Source organism: Pinus tabuliformis, chromosome 8, assembly GCF_031772625.1.
Source record: "Pinus tabuliformis cultivar Carrire ecotype Pingquan chromosome 8, CPIR1, whole genome shotgun sequence".
In the NCBI taxonomy this organism is placed as follows: Eukaryota; Viridiplantae; Streptophyta; class Pinopsida; order Pinales; family Pinaceae; genus Pinus; species Pinus tabuliformis.
In genome coordinates, this window is record NC_142294.1 from 236003607 (window position 1) to 236025036 (window position 21430).

At 38.5% G+C, this 21430-nt stretch overlaps 1 protein-coding gene across 1 annotated transcript; it reads right to left on the minus strand.

The window, feature by feature from the left end:
- Positions 1–3515: 3515 nt before the first annotated feature.
- LOC149235005 (uncharacterized) lies at positions 3516–4205 on the minus strand. Its single transcript, XM_089368430.1, has one exon. The coding sequence runs from the start codon at positions 4203–4205 to the stop codon at positions 3516–3518; it is 690 nt and encodes a 229-aa protein (XP_089224556.1).
- Between the last annotated feature and the right edge of the window lie 17225 nt (positions 4206–21430).

Sequence of the window (21430 nt, forward strand, 5' to 3'; positions counted from 1 at the left end):
AAGTATAAAGTTGATGTCTCACTTGACAAGCACAAAGCTAGGCTTGTGGCAAAAGGTTTTGCACAGAAGGAAGGGGTCTATTATGAGGAGACTTTTGCCCCCACAATGGGCTACCATCAGGACACTCTTTTCCCTAGCAGCTCAAAACGGTTGGAAAGTCCGTCAAATGGATGTAAAAACTGCTTTCTTGAATGGAGATCTAAAAGAGAATGTTTTTATGTCCCAGCCTAAAGGATTTGCTATGAAAGGACATGAACATAAAGTATGCAAACTTGTGAAGTCCTTGTATGGCCTCAAACAAGCACTGCGAGCTTGGTATGAAAAACTAACTAAGCATCTTCTGAAACTCAATTTCAAACATTATGATCTTGATGATGTAACTTTATTTGTCAAGAAAGTTGGAAAAACAATTGTATATCTTGTGGTATATGTAGATGATCTTTTGATGATAGGGAACAATGAAAGCTACATTACATCCATAAAGAAGGAATTGGGGAAAAGTTTTGAAATGATTGATTTGGGCTATGTTCATTACTATCTTGGTATTGAAGTAACCCAACATTCGAAGTCCATATTTCTTTCTCAAAGGAAATACATTGGAGATCTGTTGAATAGGTTTTGCATGACAGAATGCAATCCTCTTACTACTCCAATGGAACAAAACTTAAAGCTGACATCTATTGAAGGAAAAGAATTTGAGGATGCAACAAAGTATAGACAGCTTGTAGGAAGTCTCAACTACCTAACTACTACCAGACCAAACATTTTGTTTGTTGTTGGAATCCTCTCTAGGTTTATGCAAAAGGGACATTGGTCTGCTGCAAAAAGAGTTCTAAGGTACTTGAAGGGAACTCAAGACTTTGGAATCAAGTATACATAGGTGGACGACTTCAGCTTGATTGGATACTCTGATTCAGACTTCGATGGAGACAAAGAAACTGGGGTATCTACTTCAGGATATGCTATGAGTCTTAGATCAGGAGTTGTCTCCTGGGAATCACGCAAACAATCAGTTCTAGTAGATTCCACAATAGAAGCAGAATACGTGTTAGCAACTGAAGCAACAAAAGAAATTGTGTGGCTCAGGAAAATTCTTAAAGATTTGCAGGTAAAACAAGTATAATCAACTCCACTCATGATTGACAATACCTTTGTGATAAAGTTGGCCAAGAATCCAAAGTTCCATGATCGAACGAAGCACATCAATACCAAATATCATTTGATTCGACATCATGCTGAGGCCAAAACAATCCATCTGCGTCATTGTTCCAGAAATGAGCAAATTGTCGACATCTTCACCAAAGCACTTGGAAGAAAAAAGCTTGAACGATTCAGAATGATGCTTGGACTCACCAACATCCCTTCAGATTAAGGGGGGGAATGTTGACACCTAATCATCAGGATTGGGTGAATATAATGTAAATAAATAATAAGTAATATGAACAGTCATCGGGAGATGAAATGAACAATCTCTTCCTCATGTATATAATTAAGACCAACCTGAAAGAATGGAATATACGAATCAATTTTGCTTTGAGGAGTTACTGCCTGGCCTAACAACACTGTAGCCTTTTTGGGAGATGTTGATATTCCATTGGACTTTTTGGTCTTGTACTTAGGACTATGTTGTAACCTAATAGAGGTGATGACCACCACAACTAGAAGAGGGTCAAGCCTTTCTCATGTTATGACATTTCATATGATTCTTGATTGATAAGGAACTAGACCATATTGGACACTATATTTGATAAATATCATTCTTATACATATTCCTTCTTTCGAAAATTCAGAATAGTATGTGTTTAATATGAATACAAAAGAAATAAAAAAATCTTAGAGAATTATGAGAAATGTTGGGGTTGATGTCAATTATAGTGAGGGAGGACGTAACACCCTTGATGAGCACTACTTATAAATATAGTGCATATTACAACATCTCATTTATGATTATATTTATATGAATCTTTGAAAACGATTATATCAACTTCTCATATTATTAATGGAAAAATATTTGAAAGAATTTTATAAGGAATTAATTTATGTCAATACTAACATTAATTGCACGATTATGGCTTTGAATATCCACACTAACTTAAGCCAAAGGTTGGGAGAAACCTGAAAGGTTATTAATCTTGTTGTGGTTTGACACCTAAAGGGGAGGATTTTAATATATGTAGCCCAAAGGGGGATGGGATTAGAATAACAAGCGAATATCATATGACATATGTAAATTTACCCTAACCATAGTTCTCCCTAAATCCTATTTATGACTTCTCATCAACATTTTATGGGGTAATATTGGATTAGCTTTGAGGCAAAAATATATTTTCTTGATGTGATATGGTGGAAAAGAAGGAAACTACTATTTTAGAGAGTCCTATTTTTCTATACAAATTCATAGAAAAAGTGGTGGTATGTTCACTTGATTGTGGAATAATTATGATAGACTAAAGACCACTAAAAACCATTGTGGTGATATAATATTTTTCCCCAAATGAAATCCCCATCCCTAAAAATCATGGTGATTAGTTAAATGACTCATTATACAAGTTTGTATAAAAATTTCGAGTAGGTTATCATGGTGATTAGTTAAATGACAAAAATGAAGGAAATATGTGATGAAGCAAGTAGGTTTTCTTCTGTTTTTTAACGAGTTTTGTACTTGGTGGGCTCTAGACATGAAGCTAAATAATTTTTCTAGCTACTTTTAGTTCTCTTTTGTATGTATCTAATGGCTAACAAATCTGGATCGAGTGAGGCCATGTCTCTCTGTTTGATTAATATATACATTTTAAATTTAGGTATTTTAATTAATATATATTTAAGATTAACTTTGGTCATCAACATTTTAGTTTAGTTTAGTTAATATTGTATAACATTCCCTTTTCAACCTACAACACAGATTCAAATTGTCCTCGCTTATAAAAACAATTAATTGTTTTAATATTTGTGTAAACTAGTATTTTATTATCGAAATACTTTTAGGTTGGTTGGACGGCATCGAACTACACACATCAAGAACAGTGGGAGTTGCATGGAACTAATTCCAAAGCATGAGGTGCATGCATGCATGGAAGTAATTCGAAAGTATCAGTTGGAATTCGAATATGCATGCATGAAATTAATTCATTCAAAATATGCTCCAAATTAATTCAAAGCATGCTCCGAATAGAAGCTTAATTCCAAGCATAGCGCATTCATGACATTATCTCAAATTAACTAAAATTATACTCCAAGTAGCAGGCAGCCGAGGGAGAGTTAACTGGGGTGCTGAAATATCGCAATAAGAAGAGGAGCGTTAGCTTGAGTTAACTGTGCGTGCTGAATCAACTGAAACTATGAAATATTGCAATAAAAAGAGCGTTGCAACTCCACTAAGCAAGAAAGGCAGGACGTGCATGGGATTGGAAAGCAAAAGTGCAGAGAATTTTTGTTTTCTCATAATCTGAAGCCTCATGATCGACAACTGCAATCTGCCCCTGATCACATCTCAAACATTCATTCACTCATTATTATTACTGGAATGAATAAATAAATGTTTGAGATTCTGGTCGGGGAGAGATATGCGAGTTGAAAAGTATGACGGGCAACGGAGAATTTGCGGAGAGTTTTCCTATGATCGTCGACAACTGCAATCTGCCCCTGATCGTCGACAACTGCAATCTTCCCATCTGTAACTGTTGATAATTTTGAAATTCGTCTACGAAATCCCAATTTTCACCCTGCCATTTCAGATTGGGGGTCTCGGACAAACCCTCGGTGGTGAAGGTCTCCTCAGAAGGTTCACAGACCTCGTCCTTAGAGTCCAGAACGGGGTACGACGGAATGCCGAGCTCGTCATCTGAAGCGTCGAGGAGGTAACACAGATCAATACCTGAGTCCGAAACTAGAGCTTCGCCCTCATGGACGCTATAAATATCGTAGGACGACGAATTATCCCCCGAGATTGGTGCACAAAAAGTCGAAAACGTCGCGCTGATCTCTTCCTCCACGCTTCTCATCACACCAACTACATAATCCTCACTGGAAGCGCATTCTTCATTGACTTCTTGATTTTCTGCTACGGTTTCGTCTAACAGTGGCAAATGCCGAGACAGATCCGTTTCTTCGCCAATGCCATTGAAAGAGCGTTTGGACTCCCGGACGTCAGAGGAGTCCGGCAGAGCCTCCGGCTCCCGGCAGCGCTTTGTGAGTGTGGCAGACATGATTGAAAGACGGCCCCGAGATTTGAACACGGAACACAACGGTGATGATAGTTCGACCGCAGCGACGAGGTACTCTGCAAATATGAATAACAGAGCAGATATGATACAAGTTATATCAAGATTGGCTATATGTAACTCTGGGAAAACTATATACTTATATAGCTGTGCGACCTGACTTTATTTGGAGGAGTCTGCCAAACGGCAAGGGAGGTTAATGAATAGCACACACGATTGCAGGCGGTGGGCAGAGCTCCTGTCCGCTATTTCTCCCACTTAAATATTGGAATAAAACTTTGCTTGCGCATCGCGTGAAACTGCAATGTCACCCGCCAATAGAAAATGATGTTAGGTTAGGATTCGCGTCACATTTTTGGCAAAGAGCATTATCATGCCAAATGTGCTTCTTCATTATAATATCTTTTGACTGACTGTTGGCGGTGCATAATTGGTGCCCCATATTAGACGCGACAAGCACGAATATGTCTAAAAGTTTCATGTAACCAAGGAGCCAGTCATAGAACGCAAGTAATTTTCAGTATCTCTTACCACGACTGAACCATTATTTCATTATGCCCAAGGATTTTAAATTAGTGATACATTTAATCTCGGAAAGTTTATGTTATAAAAGATATCCTCATAATATAAGGCATAGCTTCGATTTTTTAGGTTTTCAGAATATTAAAATGTCTTTATATTGTCAATAAGGTTCCTAATAACTATTACTAACGGGGCCCACATGTGATGACGGATGTGATAAACTTATATATAATAAATAAATAATGATAGTCACACATGAATAAAATATGTATTCATTTTAAAATTTCATAACCCACTTTCCATGAGACTGAAAAAATAATAAACAAAATTTTCTTTTAATAAATCTGAAATAGAGAAGCAACAAACAATTTTTTTTAATAAATCTGAAATTAATAAACAAAATATTCTTTTAATAAATCTGAAATTAATAAACAAGAATCTTCTTTTAATAAATCTGAAATATGGCCACACTAGCAAGTGCAGTCTGCCCTATTCACTCATTGGGCTTCGGGTGTAATCAGTTGACGCCTATTATTTCCGAAAGCAGTTGTCTATAACGCGACTTTTTGAAAGCCTTTCCGGCGGGTTTTTCCGGTCGAAATCCGTCAGGAATTTACTCATTGAGAATTGGTCAATTCCTTTCGGCCTTCCTTTGACTGCATGCACCACCCGTACCATTTGGAAAATTCTACAGCTGATAGTACCATGTCCTTGAACACCGATCTCAACTAGCAAACTTGAATTTCATGCATGCATGGGTTCAGTTAACTAGATAAACATCAAAACTGTACCCCACTATTAGACCTCCCACTAGTTCCTCTAATAGTTGGAACTAGTTTAACTAACCTTAACTAAATTTAACTCAATTAAATTTCTACAACTAAAAGTAAGTCAACGTAGTCTCCCAAAATTTAGAAATCATTGTACACAACTCAAGTTAAGCCCACAACTCGAATTAATTGAGCCAACTAAGTGATAGTAACTCAATTAATGCATTCAAGTTGACTAGTGATGTGGAATTTTGATTTTCTCCTAATTTAATTCAAGGGAAAATTAAATTAGGAATTGTTTGCTGCATTTTCAGCACTCCCCCTCAACAAGAAAGGGATTATCATATACCCCATTCCTGCCTCTATGGAACATGAATTTTCGTCTTGACAAAGCCTTTGTTAAAATATCTGCATCCTAGGAGTTTCTTTGTAGGAATGTATACCAATAAAATGATCCACCTCTTCACACAATCTTGTATATGGTGATACTCGGTGTCGATATGCTTGGATCGATCATGACACACTCGATTCCCATAGAGATTGATACAAATATGATTGTCATAGTAAATCACACTAGGATCCCTCATATCACCAAATAGCCCAAAAATAATCTTTCTCATATTGACTAGCGACCATGTACTCTACTTTTGCTGAGCTAAGTGCAATTGATCTCTACCTCCTACTATACTAAGAAACTAATACTGACCCAACACTGAAAATTCCTCCTCAAATGCTCTTATGATCTCATGAAATCCCCACCCAATCTTCATCTATGAAGCCTTGCAGCTTCACTCCTCTGTTCCTTTGTATTAAAGAATAAAGGGAGTAGTGCCTTTGAGGTATCTCAACACATGTTTTTCCGCCTTCCAATACAGTTTGGTTGGCATAACCATTTCTTGACTAAGCTAGTTAACTTCATAACACATGTATGGTTGTGTGTTCACCAAATACATAAGAGAACCCACAATATGCCTGTAAATAGTAGCCTCCAATTCCTCACCTAAAGTGGCATATTCCTTCCTCCAACTACCTGCTAGAGGAGTGTCCATGGGTTTTCTACTCTCCATGTGAAAATTCTTCAACATCTTGTTAGCATACTTTCCCTCAGAGACCCATGTCCTTCGTCTCGAATTCTCTTACAAGATCGTCTTTACAAGGTTTGATCAACTTACCATCACCGGTCAAAATCAAATCATCGACATATAATACTATAATCAATAATTTACCTTCAACAACGATATGGTAAAGCTTTTCATCTTCTTTAGTTTTGGTGAAGCCCAACCTGGTAAAATAGTTATCGATCCTCATCTACCAAGCATGGGGCACCTGTCTCAATCCATAGAATGATCTCTTGAGTCTGCACAAATGCAACTCTCTGTCAAAGGTCTCAAATCTTTTCATTTTTTCATTTTACACCTCCTCCTTAATCACTCCATTGAGGAATGTTATCCTGACATCCTCCTTAATCACTCCATTCTCATGGATCTTCCATCCCATCTACGCTGCAAGTGCTAGAATTGATGTGATAGAATAATACCTTTTTACTAGAGAAAAGGTCTCCTTGTACTCAATTCCCTCCACCTATGAGAAACCCTTGGGCACAAATATGGCCTTGTGTTTCTCAATTCTTGTGTCTGCTACCTGCTTCACCTTGTAGATCCATCTCAAACCCACCACTCACTTATCCAATTGCCTTGGGCCAGTGTCCAAACATCGTTTTTTACTATGGAATCAAATTACTCTACCATGGCATCGACACACACTGGTTGATGCACAACTTCCTCGAATGATAATGGTTATATCTCTACTAGTGATACATATCTCTTCATCTACTGAAATTAACCAAGCTCTTTTACTTCTATGATGTTAGCAGAATTGCAGGTGAAAGAGTATAAAACAACCACATATGTATACTTTAAAGAAGAGGAAACTTAATGATGACCATAAAATAAAAGAACACACACACATTGATATTCATAATGGATATCACCGAGTGTGGGTTATGTCTCTAGGCCCAGTGCCAAGAGTGGCGAGGTCGCTTCATCAAATGCTACAAAATGATGATGATGTACATAGTATATTATTTTTCATTACAAGGGTAAAATCCCTCAATCATAGTGGTGTTTTTGTCCATGCCAACATGAGAGATCAACTTGAAAGGGAAAATGCATGGCTAAGGGTACAACTGCATGAAAGAGAGAACCATATAGCACGAATGGACAACCTCTCCTTGGAGGCCACCCAGTGTAAGATTCCAGCTAAATCCTAGGCTCTTTACCTCAAAGAACAATGGCAACAATTTTAGATTAAAACACTAGCATAAAGGGGCACCATGCCATTTCAGGACTACAAGCAGTTTATTGTTCTTTGTGATCAAAGTACACTAGAGGATAGGGCCAAAATGGCTGAATTTTACTTGCACAACATGGCCCTCACAAACATGAATGTTTGGGATCCTAATGCGAAGCTAAGAGATCTACAATTAATGGCTTTGGCATCATGGATGAACCATGAGAAGTGAAGGGCTATAGAGATGAAAAGAATATTGGCCAGAGAGCAAAATGACCCTCTTTTCATCAAAGTTGAACAATCAAATCCCATGGCCCTAATCAACACACATAATCTGATTGTAAATGATCCTCAATAGGCACCTAGACATGTTGTTGCCCAAGAGAAAGCAATTTCACATTTTGAGGATATTTTTATGTTGCTAGGAGATGATAGTATACATGCCTACCTAAGGAGATGGAACACACTACCACACGGCTTGAAGATCAGAGAATATCACTCCCCTCAAAGGTTGAGAGATTCACTCAACATGAAACCTATGTATAAGAAATCGATGCAAAGGTTGAAGGTCAATTGGATAGGCCTAAAACTTAGTCCACCACTACTCCTAGGGATGCTAGAAGGGAGAAAAGAAGAAGAGGAAAAGAGGTAGTGGGAATAAGTAGAAAATAAAGCAGGCTTCTATTAACAAGAAGAAGAGACCACAATAGAGGCATGTGATGTCAGAGAGGCCACTAGATCCATGAAGGACATGGACATTGACTAAGTTTCTTAGAGAATGAGCAATACTTTCAGTAGGGAGGTGATGATGAGCCTCATCATTGGGTAATTATATGAGCCTTAATTCACCTCCTAACTTAGTCAAATCAACTATTCTCACAACGTATTGCATACTATTGATTATATTTTGTTTATGAGATGAGTTAGGGTTGTATATTTTGCCTTGTGGTCTAATGTGCATTTAATGCAAGATTAAAGGACAAAAGCAAGGAATTTTGACAAATACCTTGGTCAAAACTCGAATGGGACAAGGGAGAGGAATTATAAGAGGTAAATCCTCCTCATTTACTACTCCTCCATTCAAATATTCCTCCATCAGCTCAGAGTACAAACAACCAAATCATGAGGACTAGAAGGCATCCGTGCAAGTGAAAGACAAAAATCAGTTTATCTTGAGTTTGGGATCTGTTGATGCCTCGAAAATCGCTGCAACAACATTGGGGATAACCACCCGGTCCGGACCTTAGTACAACTCCTTTTCCGTTTGGAATAGTGGCTCCGACTGGGGATAATGGGACCAGTTTCCCAAAAGTGGATAAACGGGATGAATGGATGATTTATAAATTAGGCTAACGGTAAGCGAATAACTAAACTATTAACAAGAATACATAAACTATGATCTATCCCGGGAACTTATTGAGCTTTAAAGTGCAGTGCTTGATGATCTGTGTCTATAAACAGGCATATAGATGACTCTATTTAACGGACATAGACATTATTTCATTCATGATTACTATGCTTAAATAGTTAAGAAAAGTGATTGAAGCGATATTTCCACACTTATCATTTATATCATTGACATATACATGATTAGAAAGAAAGGCACATCATAAAACATCCAATAGTGGAATGAATATAGATCTGCTGTTACAGCGCATGCATATAATCAATAATAGCAAGAATAATCACATAACAATTCATATGAAAGGAATGAATTCAGACATAGATAGAAATACCATATGAGCTGCTTGACACTCCCAATATCAATCGCTACTTGTAATTCTTCCTTCAACGCAGAAACATTCTCAACAAAGACAATAGTGCACAATTGCATAAAAAGCTTCCTTGTCGAATTAAGAATAACTGGTCCAGTTTCATAAAAGAATATTGACTGAAGCACAATAGTGCAAACTTCAGTCTTTAAGTCTGGTACAAAACTTTACGACCCTTTCCAAAAAAATGAAAGGGTCTATAAATACTTAACTAATCTACCTATCTATAAAACATAAATCCTATTAAATTGGTATCAATCAATCTTGATATGATTTTCTTCAGCGATCTGGCAGTCGGTGGCATGATTCATCAGGTAGGCTGCTTGCCTTTATATCTGAGCTGACTTATCGCAAGCATTGGCTCTACTTCAGGAGGTTTGTTGAGGCGCGAGCTGAGCTGGGCAGCATAGGTGGCATCCTGAATATCGGGAATCATATACCCGATTGCATCTGTTAGGCATTTGAGGGCGGCTCTCTGTGTATGCGGCTTAATCAGGAAGAACCAATATGCGTCCCAGGTTAAACTGTTAATCCCAGTGATTAACCTTCCCTTTTCCTCTAAATCAGGATAACATGATTGCTCCAATGTGTTCGTTGTTGTCAACTTTCCTGGTGTACATTGGGAAATCATATTTGATAAGTAGAGAGTGTTGTTAACTAGTTCAACTAGATTGCTGGAAGTTGATTTACATCTTGAAGCTGCCCTCTCTGCTTTCATCAACTGGGACTGCCATTCTGTGAAGAGTATATCTTTATGCGTTTCTAGGATCCTGGGCAAATTCGCCGCTTTCCCTTGATCAGAATCTTGCCAGTCAAGAAATGCAGCTATGGTTTCTTCGGCTTGATCCAATTCATTTCTGGCCTTCTCTACCTGCTGATTTATGGATGTCGTTAATTCACACAGTGGCTTTGCCTGGGCGATTTGTTGACACAGAAGCTTAATTTGGGATATTAATGCAGTGTTTATTTGTAATGCTTCTGCTCTGAATTCAGCCACTTGTGGAACACCCTTTATTTTTTCGAGCTGCGATGACAATTGAGCAATTTGCTCATCCTTTGTTTTCATCATTTGCTCATTTGCTGCCTTTAATTGTGCCAATGCCTCTGATAATTCCTTCTATTTCTGGATCGCGCTTTGGTCGATCCTTTGCTTTTCTGCCTGCAATTGTTGAGTTAGTTGACTGTTCACTTGTTGTTGTGTCATCAATTGCTGCTCTGCCTTCTGCTTTGTCTCAGCTAACTCTGCCTGTAATGAGAAAATCTCTTGATCCTTGGTTTTCAGTAGAAGACTTACCTCCGATGCCTTATCAATTGTCACTTCCGAATAGGCTCCCGCATACCGCGACAGTTTTGTCAGGTCATCGAAGGGGTCAAATTCCTCCTTCCAAACCACATTGCTCGTAACAGTTTGCTCTGGGAAAAGGGAAGGTTGATCAGTCCTTCTTCTTTTCCTTTGTCGTTTAACCACTGCTTTATGCCTTGGGCTGTAGAAGACATCCAGGGGAGGAATATCTTCTACCTGCAAAATGATTTGGTCGAAGGGGTCCTTTGGTATAATCTCAACTTCTTTGGAAATGGGTGGGTTGCTGGTTCCACTTAGAACCTGAGGTGAAGTGATGTCCTGTGTATCGGTTGTCTTGGAAGTGTCTGTATCCTTTGAACATTCCAACCCACTGATGATAGAATCAAATTGCTTCCATTCCTGGAGCAATTTAGGGTCAATATGAGTATCTATATTGACATCAATGGTGGTTTGTTTTTGCTTTTCGGCTTGGGACTCCTTCCGCACTTTTTCCTGCTCTCTCTTCTGTTGTTCCTCTTGTTCTTTCTTTTGTCTTTCCTCCTGCTCTTTCTTTTGCTGTTCCTCTTTCTCTTTCCTCTGTTTTTCCTCCTGCGCTCTCTTCTGCTTTTCTTCTTTTTCTTTTCTCTGCTTCTCTTCCTGTTCTCTCTTCTGCTTTTCCTCCTGTTCCTTCTTCTGATCCTTTGTTATAACGGGAGGTTCCTTTGACTGTTGTTGATCAGGCTCGCTTGATGATGTCGCTGGGGTTGTCACTAGTAAATCTAGAGGTAGAGTTTGCAACCTCTGTTCTCTAAGTTTATTGAATTCAGTCAACCCTTCATCATTATATTTCGCTCTGGCGAATGCCTTAACCTGATTTATTGTCTCAGCTGAAGAGAACAGGTCGTCAAACATATCTTCTTTATGGTCAAATCTTGTCAATTTGGCCTGTTCTAGTGCAGTATAGGCAACTTTGTTTGGATCAAACTGCCTATTTGGGAGAGTCGCCAGGGTTAAGGATTGAATCTTTGTAGCTTCCTTTTCTGCATGTTTGAGATCATGCAAGGTATATACACCACATCTCAAAGGAAAAGAGGGCCACCCTTGCTTCTTATTTTTCTTGAGCGTTTGTGTAACACTCTCAGCAATGATTTGGTAAGAAATTTCCCTCGCCAGCAATTTATCCGGTATGTATAAAGGGAGGACATGAGGTCTAGCTTGGCTACCGAAAACTCTTATGTAGGTAAATCTCTCTTCTCCAAACCATCTACCTATTGAGGTTAAATCAATTGCGGCTTGATAAGAAATCTTGGGAGCAGGTTTATCGAAAATGGAATAATAAATAGGCAGCATAAAGCCATTACAGACTTGGTATAGATGATGTTTATAAGAAGATTTCCACAATTTCTGATGATATATATGAATAGGCGTGGGGTCTTGTGCAGTCCACCTCCAGCCGAGTATGGGGAATTCAGAGTTAAAACAGAGGGTATCTAGAATATAGGCACTGTAGTAAAATGGGGGAATTACCCTTTCAGAAATACGGGTCTTGCTTCTAAACTCAAGCACAGCTGTTGCTAGTTTGTCTGAGAGGATAGTGGCCCAATCCATAATTACACTGTTGCATGCTTCTTCCATTAGGGGAACCATTTCTATGGTAAAATTAGCAGAGTCATGCAATCCCCATAATCTACACATCATTATTCCAGCATAACAATAAGGAGAAGCCAAAGAATCAACCGAGTACTTACCGAAAGATTCATGTTTGTGCTTGGCCGGATTTTGTCTCCAATCCCGGATGGGTTCGGATTCAACTTCGTTCTCGTTCGAGAATTTTTCCAGGAATGCCTTATTGTATATCTTCTCTGGCTCAGGCAAATGATACATTTGCCTCAAATCATCAGCTTTAAATGACCCGAAAATTCTCCCGTCTCTGGTGCTGAAGGTTCTATCCAGGATTGGGATTTCTTCAATTGCCCACCGCACTACATCTGTGTACGGGAGAATTTGTTCCCTGGCTGCTATCCGGTGAAGGAAGGAGTCAGCTAAATCCTTGAGAGTATTCTCTAATTTTCGAGTAGAATCTGCAGTAGCTTCTACTATTGTCCTTGCTGGTTCTTCGGCTTCGATCAGGTTGTAGGTACCTTGCCAAGTAACTCTGACGAGACCCGAACATGTAGTATCAGATATCAATCCCTTCTTTTTGTCCACGACAGCTTGTCCTGCAGCTGGCGCAGCGGAAGTGCCTGTGGCTTTCTTGGATTTCTTCCCCATTTTGCTTGGGCTTTCTCCTTTGGATGAATTCTGCACAGAGGCGAAAATAAACGTAACACAGAGATATGCCAATGAAAATCCAATATGGGAAAGATATATTGATCAAAGCGTGCTGAGAGATTAACTCGAAAAATGGTCGCGTATACAATCTATGGGAAGATCTTTCAATTACATTAAATGGCCGTTTAAAACCTGCCACCCCTTAAATGCACATTATATCATTATTCGGCCGAATGGCCCGCTTAAGCGTGCTATGGATATTTTGGTGGTTGAGCGCAGGTGAATGATTGCTTAACAGATCAAGCTTTAAATATGAACGGATCGTAATATTCCTCCACTTAACGGCTTTTTTGAAAACTGCGCTTTATCGCAATCGGCGATCGGGGGAAACTTAAATCCTTTATATTGACGTCTTTCTAAAACCCTGATAGCCGATAGCGATATCGCATCGGGAGTATTGGGATCATATAGGATATGCATTATATATCGCCGATCGCCGATCACCGATATCGCATCGCATCGGGCTGGGTCACCTGGGCGCCTTAACAATGTGCATAGGATATTGCCGATTGCCGATTGCGATATCGCATCGCATCGGGGTGAAAGGCTTGGGGTGCTTTAAGACTGCGTATAGAGTATCGCCGATAGCCGATAGCGATATCGCATCGGCGGAAACCAATATGCCACTTATTTATGTTCCCTATGTCTTTGCGATATGCGATCTTGCGATTGCTTTATCGCAATGATAAAAGATTATTTTATTTGATCAAAATGGGTTTTTCAAAAGGTATTTATATAATGTTTTCATTTGGTTATCTGACCTTTTGGACAATACAATATTGATACCAATTAACTTCTAAAGGGACCCATTTCATATGATAATTTTGTAAATAAAAATGATATGAAATGGGGGGGTGTTGTAGAGCACAACAGGATCCAAGCCTCCCTAAATTTAAGGAATTCATTGGAGACTTCAGATGTATAGGTAGAGAGGCATAGGACCTTAGTAGGATTCATAATTTTATTGTAAAACTCTACTCTATTTTCGAGTTGCAAGACTTGTGACAGTTTTTGACATAATCCATGGTTTTGATAATAAGAATGAGTTTCCTTTTGAGCCAGCACTAAGTTAACTCAAAGGGATGAAGCTCTTGGGTTAGGGCCCAGCCGTTGCAGCCAAGGATCCTCTTTATTTTACATGTATGCTAGCATAGATTCATAGTTTAATTGTTCATTTTCTTAAGTAGTTGCATTTCCATTACAACAATGTAGAGTAGATTGGTTTTGTTTTACTTTGCTCCCATCTGTACCTTCTTTCAATTACCATGTTAACAAGGAGAAAAAGATCACACATGGTTGTCATCAAGTGTCTTGGCCTCACCTCCTCCCTTTGGGACCATGACTTGAAAAGGAGACCCTTCACCAACCCCCAAAAAATAGATTTCGAGTTTTTTCATGAGATTTGGAGTTTGTTGTCTTGATTCAGCATTTGGTTCATTTCAATTTCATCCTTTCCCATTACTCTATTGTTGCAATAAGATCTCATTCATGCTTTCATTTCCTTCAGCACTTTCTTCATGCATAATATGGGTAATTGATTCATGCTTTTCTAGCTTATGAAAATGTATCTTGTTGCACAATTCTTGGAAGACACAAATGTTTTGAGCACTGCAGGTACTTCAGGAGGAGGTCTAGACTTCATCGCCAATATACATCTTCCGCCTCAACCATCTCTTTTTCCACCATCACCCTCACTAGTTCTTTTGTCATTTTTCATTGAAATCCCCCTAGACACATTGATGAATCTAGCCATCTCTTCTCTTTGATATTGACTCTTAAGTGTTCATAGACCTTCTAACACCCTATACCACTCATGACATACCTTTCCCAAGCTTCCCAATACCTCCAACACCTCACAATTAGCTCTCGGCTGTATCGTGTAGGTTTTCTCTAATTCCTACTACAAGATCATCCTGTAGGTTTCTTGTACATCCTATAGCTTTTCTTGAAATGGTCTGTTTTGAGGCCGATTTGATGGGGAATATCTAGGAAGTCACAAAAAGCCTCTTAGGACTCTTCCACACCATTCAAACACTCCATAGACCTTCTAGCCATCCTCAACCACCTTCCATCAACCTGTCACATCCACAAGAACAATTAAATTGCATGCTTGATTTTACCAAAAAACCTAAAAGTGAAAATAGATTTAGTTTAGTTTCTTTACTTACACATTAGTATGGTTTGATGCTCTTTACTTCTATAAATTAGATAGCAGCATTAGTTTAGTGTTGATTTAGCAATTCCGCTTAGAATAACTATTTAACTAGTTGATTAGGATATGGTGTGATTTAGCATTACATGTTGTTTTCTTCATTACTGGAGTAGAGTAGCTCTCTTAAAGTAGATTTTCTCTTCTTCCATCAAAGGACCAAGCTTCTTCTAACTCTATATAATTCTGGCTTGGAACCCCTGGGGTCTCTCGCCAGATGAACAATGACAATAGAAAAGACCTTCACTTGTTCATATCGCACTATCACCTCCAAGTTCGTACGAACCCCCAGTTGATAAGTAAAGCTAGTAGCCTAAGAGTTGCAGTGCCCTTACTGCAATATTGGCACTCATAAATACTCTTTGCAACGTAATGAGAGACTAGAATTTGATGTGTCATGTGAATGATCGGAAGTAAAAACATGTGGAAATGAGTTTTCATAGGGAGAATCAAAAGTGGAAAAATCACAAGGGATGTCATGATAGAGTAGATGACGTGCAGATGGAAGGGGGTCATTCTTCACTGTGGGTTCCTCTTTAGATTCCCACACACACTCATCATGAATGATAGCGCAGGTTAAATGCACAACACTAACTTTGTCGAAAAATTGATCCTTGTCTATGACAACTGTGGAGTCTGGAATGGAAGAACACAAGACAGTAGAATCCGAAGAATCAACAAAACACGGGGAAGAGGTTTGAGGTAACAAGTCCAGATGACAACTAGCAAGATTGCAAGCTTAATCTACATAGATATCAAGAGCATGTGGGTTAGGAGGATATGGCATTTCAACATATGTGTGCACACCTTCTCCCACCTCGCACTATGGAGCTACAACTATTTGATGAGAAGAAGACGGACAATCACTTGCGACAGTGACCTCACCTGTCTTAGATTTGGTATCTCTAACATCGGGGTGTGCTGGAAGGGGTTCAAATGATTCCAAGAATTTCATATTTTTGGATATGTAAAGAAGATAGTTAAATATTCCATTGATGAATTCCCAATAAATTTCATCTTTAGTAAATTGATATGAAATATTACAAAAGAGCATGTAAAATTGTTCAACGGATTCATCATGTGCTTTCAATAATTTTAGAATTTATTTGTTGAGTACTTTATAGTCAAAATGATTGAAATCATGATCTATATCTATGATCAGATGATGGAAATAATGAATATACTTTTCAGATAGCGTGGTATACCAATGCAGTGGGTTCTCTCGAAGCGTGTATGAAAACAATGCACAAGTCATGTAATTTTCAAAGATTTCATGCCTTTCACAGGAGCCTACAATTCCAATCACGTGTCTAACCAAGGCTACTTTGCCTCCACCATCACATGTTTTGCGTGACAAGTTATTCCAGAGCTCTTCTAATATTTCACATTCGTTTCCATAAGACATACACTTCGGAAGAGTAATTATGTGTTTAGTCATGATAAGTATGTGGAGATTCAAAACATATTGTGAGGACTCAACTTGTCATTTGGCCCTCCCTCTAGCGAAAGAAATGTTGACACTCCTAGACCCGCCAACATTCATGGGATCTCCCTTGTATGAAGTCCCAACTAGACCTCACACCCTTTGGCATAGGAGTCCCATTCAATATGATGGCCCAGTTACCATTATCTTAAATATTTTTCTTAGCCCTTATTTGTTAGCACATGAGAGTGGTTTACTTTGTCTTCGAACAGTGAGGTTTCCATGCTTGGTGAGTTCTTAGTGACTCTTGAGTCAAATTTCTTCCACTGTAGAGGGAGAGGTTGGAAGTGAGTCTTGGATTGAAAGCGAATAGTCCCAACTATGCTAGAGACACACAACACAATAAGACATGCACATATTCTAGCAGAGTAGTCCACATGGATGCTAAAGTCAAAAACATAAGGTGAACATATAGCATGTAGAACACCCAGCGAAATAGTCCACAAGAGTGCGATGAGCGTTATACCAAGTGTACAAGAATGAATCTATCGAGTGTCAAGCATGATAGTTCACATGCATGAGACAATGTTAGAAACTGATACAACAAATTTACCATAGCATATGTACTAAAAGAACTGAAATAGTTCAATTGTCTTAATATAGGTTAAAGCAACATGCATTACAAGCATCCAAAGATTAGTCTTACAAATGAATATAATACATGTGTGAAAACATGCTGGCCTATTAACAGGCTTTTGAATTAAGAGAAAGTTCAAAGATAGGTTCATACACCATTACATCACTAACCTTGATAGAGGGTCGTTGGAGTTATTACACGCTCCTCAAAGAATAGGTTACAAAATCTCATGGCTATGTGGGAGGAGCCAAGGTGAAAATTCCCTTGCATGTACAAATGAGGGGTATATATAGCTAAGGGTGAACTTGACCCTTCTTACTATTCGACTTCCCTCATGACTGTTGACACCTAATCAGAAGGATTGGGTGAACAACTATAATTAATGTAAATAAATAATAGAGGAGATAAAGAGTCATCGGGAGATGAACCAAACAGTCACTCCCTCTTGTATATAATAATGAACAACCTGAATGAATAATAGAGTTCTAATTTGAGGAGATACCTCCTGCTCTAAAACCATTTACCATTTTGCATCCGCCCGAAATCCCACTTATCGCTTTAAAACTACCATTCATCTTGGTTAACACCCCAACTTGATTCACTTCAAATGACCATTGATCTTCTACCATCAATGGTTCCACGACTCTCTTGATTCCTTTCCACTTGAACGAAAACTCATCTCCACCGTTCATCTCTCTACCATTCATCTCTTAACATCAAACTCTAGTATACGGGTGAAAGAACGCGATACCAGGTTGAACGTTGTTGGTATAACAATATGCGTTCAATCATATCTGTTGTGGGAATAGTTCTCACTGGAAAGGAGAACTATCCTGAGTGGTCTCAGAAGATAAAACGCACTCTTAGTTTTAATGAGCTGCGGAAAGGAGTGTGTGTTGGAGAAGGAGACAAAGTACCAAAACAACCTACCTCAAACAAAGAGCTCACAATTTGGTAAAATAAGAAGAACAAGGTCTATGTATTGATGGTAGCATCCATAAGTGAAGAGGTGAGTCGACAAGTTTCACCATTTTCAAATGCTTTTGAAGCCTTACAAAAGCTAAAGGAACTCTATGACTCACACTTTGCACTTGAAGTTGTTCAAGTCATGATTAAACCCTTCATCGTTGAATTAAAAGATAATGATCCTCTTGCTCCCGCATCTGAAGCAAAATCTATATTGCATGATATCAAAGTCACTAATGTTGAATTGGATATTCCTCTGATCGGTTTTCTCAAGGCACTTTCTCCTAATTACTCCAATTATCTTGAGTCATTGCAAGCAAATGGAAATCTCAAAGATATGACCTTTGACACCCTTGTGAAAAAGTTTGCTGAAAGAGAGAAAACTTTTGGGAAGAAGACAATCCATGAATATTTTGAAGAGGCTGTTTGACTTGCTCATAAAGAAAAGAATCTTTCCCAAGATTCTTCCAGAGGAAGAGGTAGTTAAGGAGGAAGAGGAAGATATTTCAGAGGCAGGGGGGGGGAGACACTCTCAAGGAGAAAATTCAGATTTGTACTGCATACGCTACAAAAGAGATGGATCACATGATGCATCCACATGCAAGTTACCTTGGGAAAAATTGAGTAGAAATGAAACCAACTGAAAGGTAAAAATAATGACAAAGACAAAGGTAAAGCACCTGAATCCACTCACTATGTTGTGGCACAATGTAATATTGGAGTAAATGAGGACTTATTTAATGCTTCACTTGCTTCTTCGAAAAATGATTGGTTGCTTGATTCAGGAGCAACTTGCCACATGACTCATAGAAAAGATCTTTTTGAAAAATTTACTGACAATTTTGATGGAGCAGTATACTTTGCAGACCAATCAAAACTCAAGCCATCAGGGCTTGGCACAATCAGGCTTAAATTGCCTGGTCTTCTAAACTTTCTTTTGCATCATGTTCTATATCTCCCACAACTGAAGAGAAACTTGTTGTCCTTGGTCCACATCCACTAGCAAGGTCACTCCATTCATATGTTTGATGGAAATCTTGAGGTGAGAAAAGCATCTGACCACTCACTTGTCATGACAGGGATAGAAGAAGAAAGTCTTCTCAAGATGCAGGGTACCTCTTCTCATGCACAAAATTTCTCATACAATTCTTCTTATGAAGAAGGTACACTTCCTTCAAGTCTATTATGGCATGCTAGATTTGGACATTTGAACTATGACAACCTCCACTTGTTGAAGAAAAATGGTGTTACTGGTTTGCCTACTATTCCTATGAAACTTAAGCAATGTGATGCTTGCATTCTAGGAAAGCATATAAAACAGTCCTTTCATGACTCACACTCTAGAGCACATAGAAAATTTGAACTCATTCATTTAGATTTATGTGGTCCAACGCCTGTCTCTTCTGCAGATGGAAATAAATATATGATGACATTTATTGATGACTACACCAGAATGTGTTGGGTTTATTTATTGAAGAACAAATCTGATGCTTTTCAAACATTCAAGAACTTTCATACATGGATTGAAAATGATGCACAATCTCATATTGGCTCTATTCGCACTGATAATGGAAAAGAATACACTTCAAATGAATTTTAAAACTATCTTCGCCAACATGGGATCAAACATCAAACAATTGTGCCTTATAATCCCCAACAAAATAGAGTAGCTGAAAGAATGAATAGGACAATCATAAATATGGTACGCTCCATGTTGTTCTTCAAAAATGTAAAAGTGATGTTTTGGGCTGATGCATTTCTATGTGTTTTATATATAAAAAAATAGATGTCCATCTAATGCTATTAGAAGAAATACTCCTTATGAAATGTGGTATGGGCAGATTCCTTCAGTAAAACACCTCAGGGTCTTTGGTTCCACCTGTTATGCCTTGATACCAAAGGTACATAGAAACAAACTTGGTGCAAGAAGTTGTAAGTGTATCTTCCTGGGGTATTCAAACACCTCCAAAGCATACCGTCTTTATGATGAAGTCAACAAAAAGTTTGTTGTATCTAGAGATGTAATCTTTCTTGAATCATCCAAAATTGACAATGTTGTTGAGCGGCAACTTGATCTCTTGGATAAATTCACAAATGCAAAATCATTTCAATAATTTCATAATTAGATTCCACATCTTGAAGGGGGGATTCCTATACTAGATCAACTTGTGGAATCTTCTTCTGAAGCACTCTCTCCCTTGCATGAAACTCCAACAATGGATGATACTTTGAGTGATGTGATTGACAAAATTGGGAGACTCAATCTTGATTCAGTCCCAACTCAATCAACAGAACAACTTGGACCATCTGAGAAAGGTCCCCCAAAGTGGTTGATAAAGACACTTGAAAGTGTTCACCCTGTTGAGGTTGGAAAGACAGGAACTAGAAATTCAAACCAGAAAAATGGAGGTGATGTAGATAACTACGATTCACCTGTTGATATGGATGTTTCTTATGATTGTGAATTCAATTTTTCTACAGATCTTAAACCAACTTCCTTCAAAGAAGTTGCTTCTCATGATGAATGGAAATAAGCAATGCAAAAGGAGTATGATGCCCTGATAAAGAATGGCAATTGGAAGTTGGTTGATTTTCCATTGGGAACCAAACCAATTGGATGCGAGTGGGTCTAGAAGAACAAGTATAAAGTTGATGGCTCACTTGACAAGCACAAATCCAGGCTTGTTGCAAAAGGTTTTGCACAGAAGGAGGGGGTCGATTATAAGGAAACTTCCCCCCATAGAAAAATGGGCTACCATCTGGACACTCTTTGCCCTAGCAGCTCAAAACGGTTGGAAAGTCCATCAAATGGATGTAAAAAATTCTTTCTTGAATGGAGATCTAAAAGAAAATGTTTTTATGTCCCAACCTGAAGGATTTGTTGTGAAAGGACATGAACGTAAAGTATGCAAACTTTTGAAATCCTTGTATGGCCTCAAACAAGCATCGCTAGCCTCGTATGAAAAACTGACTGAGCATCTTCTGAAACTCAATTTCAAACATTATGAT

Excerpts from the sequence above, each read along its gene's own strand:
- LOC149235005 (XM_089368430.1), bottom strand. The coding sequence starts at position 4,205 with ATGTCTGCCACACTCACAAAGCGCTGCCGGGAGCCGGAGGCTCTGCCG.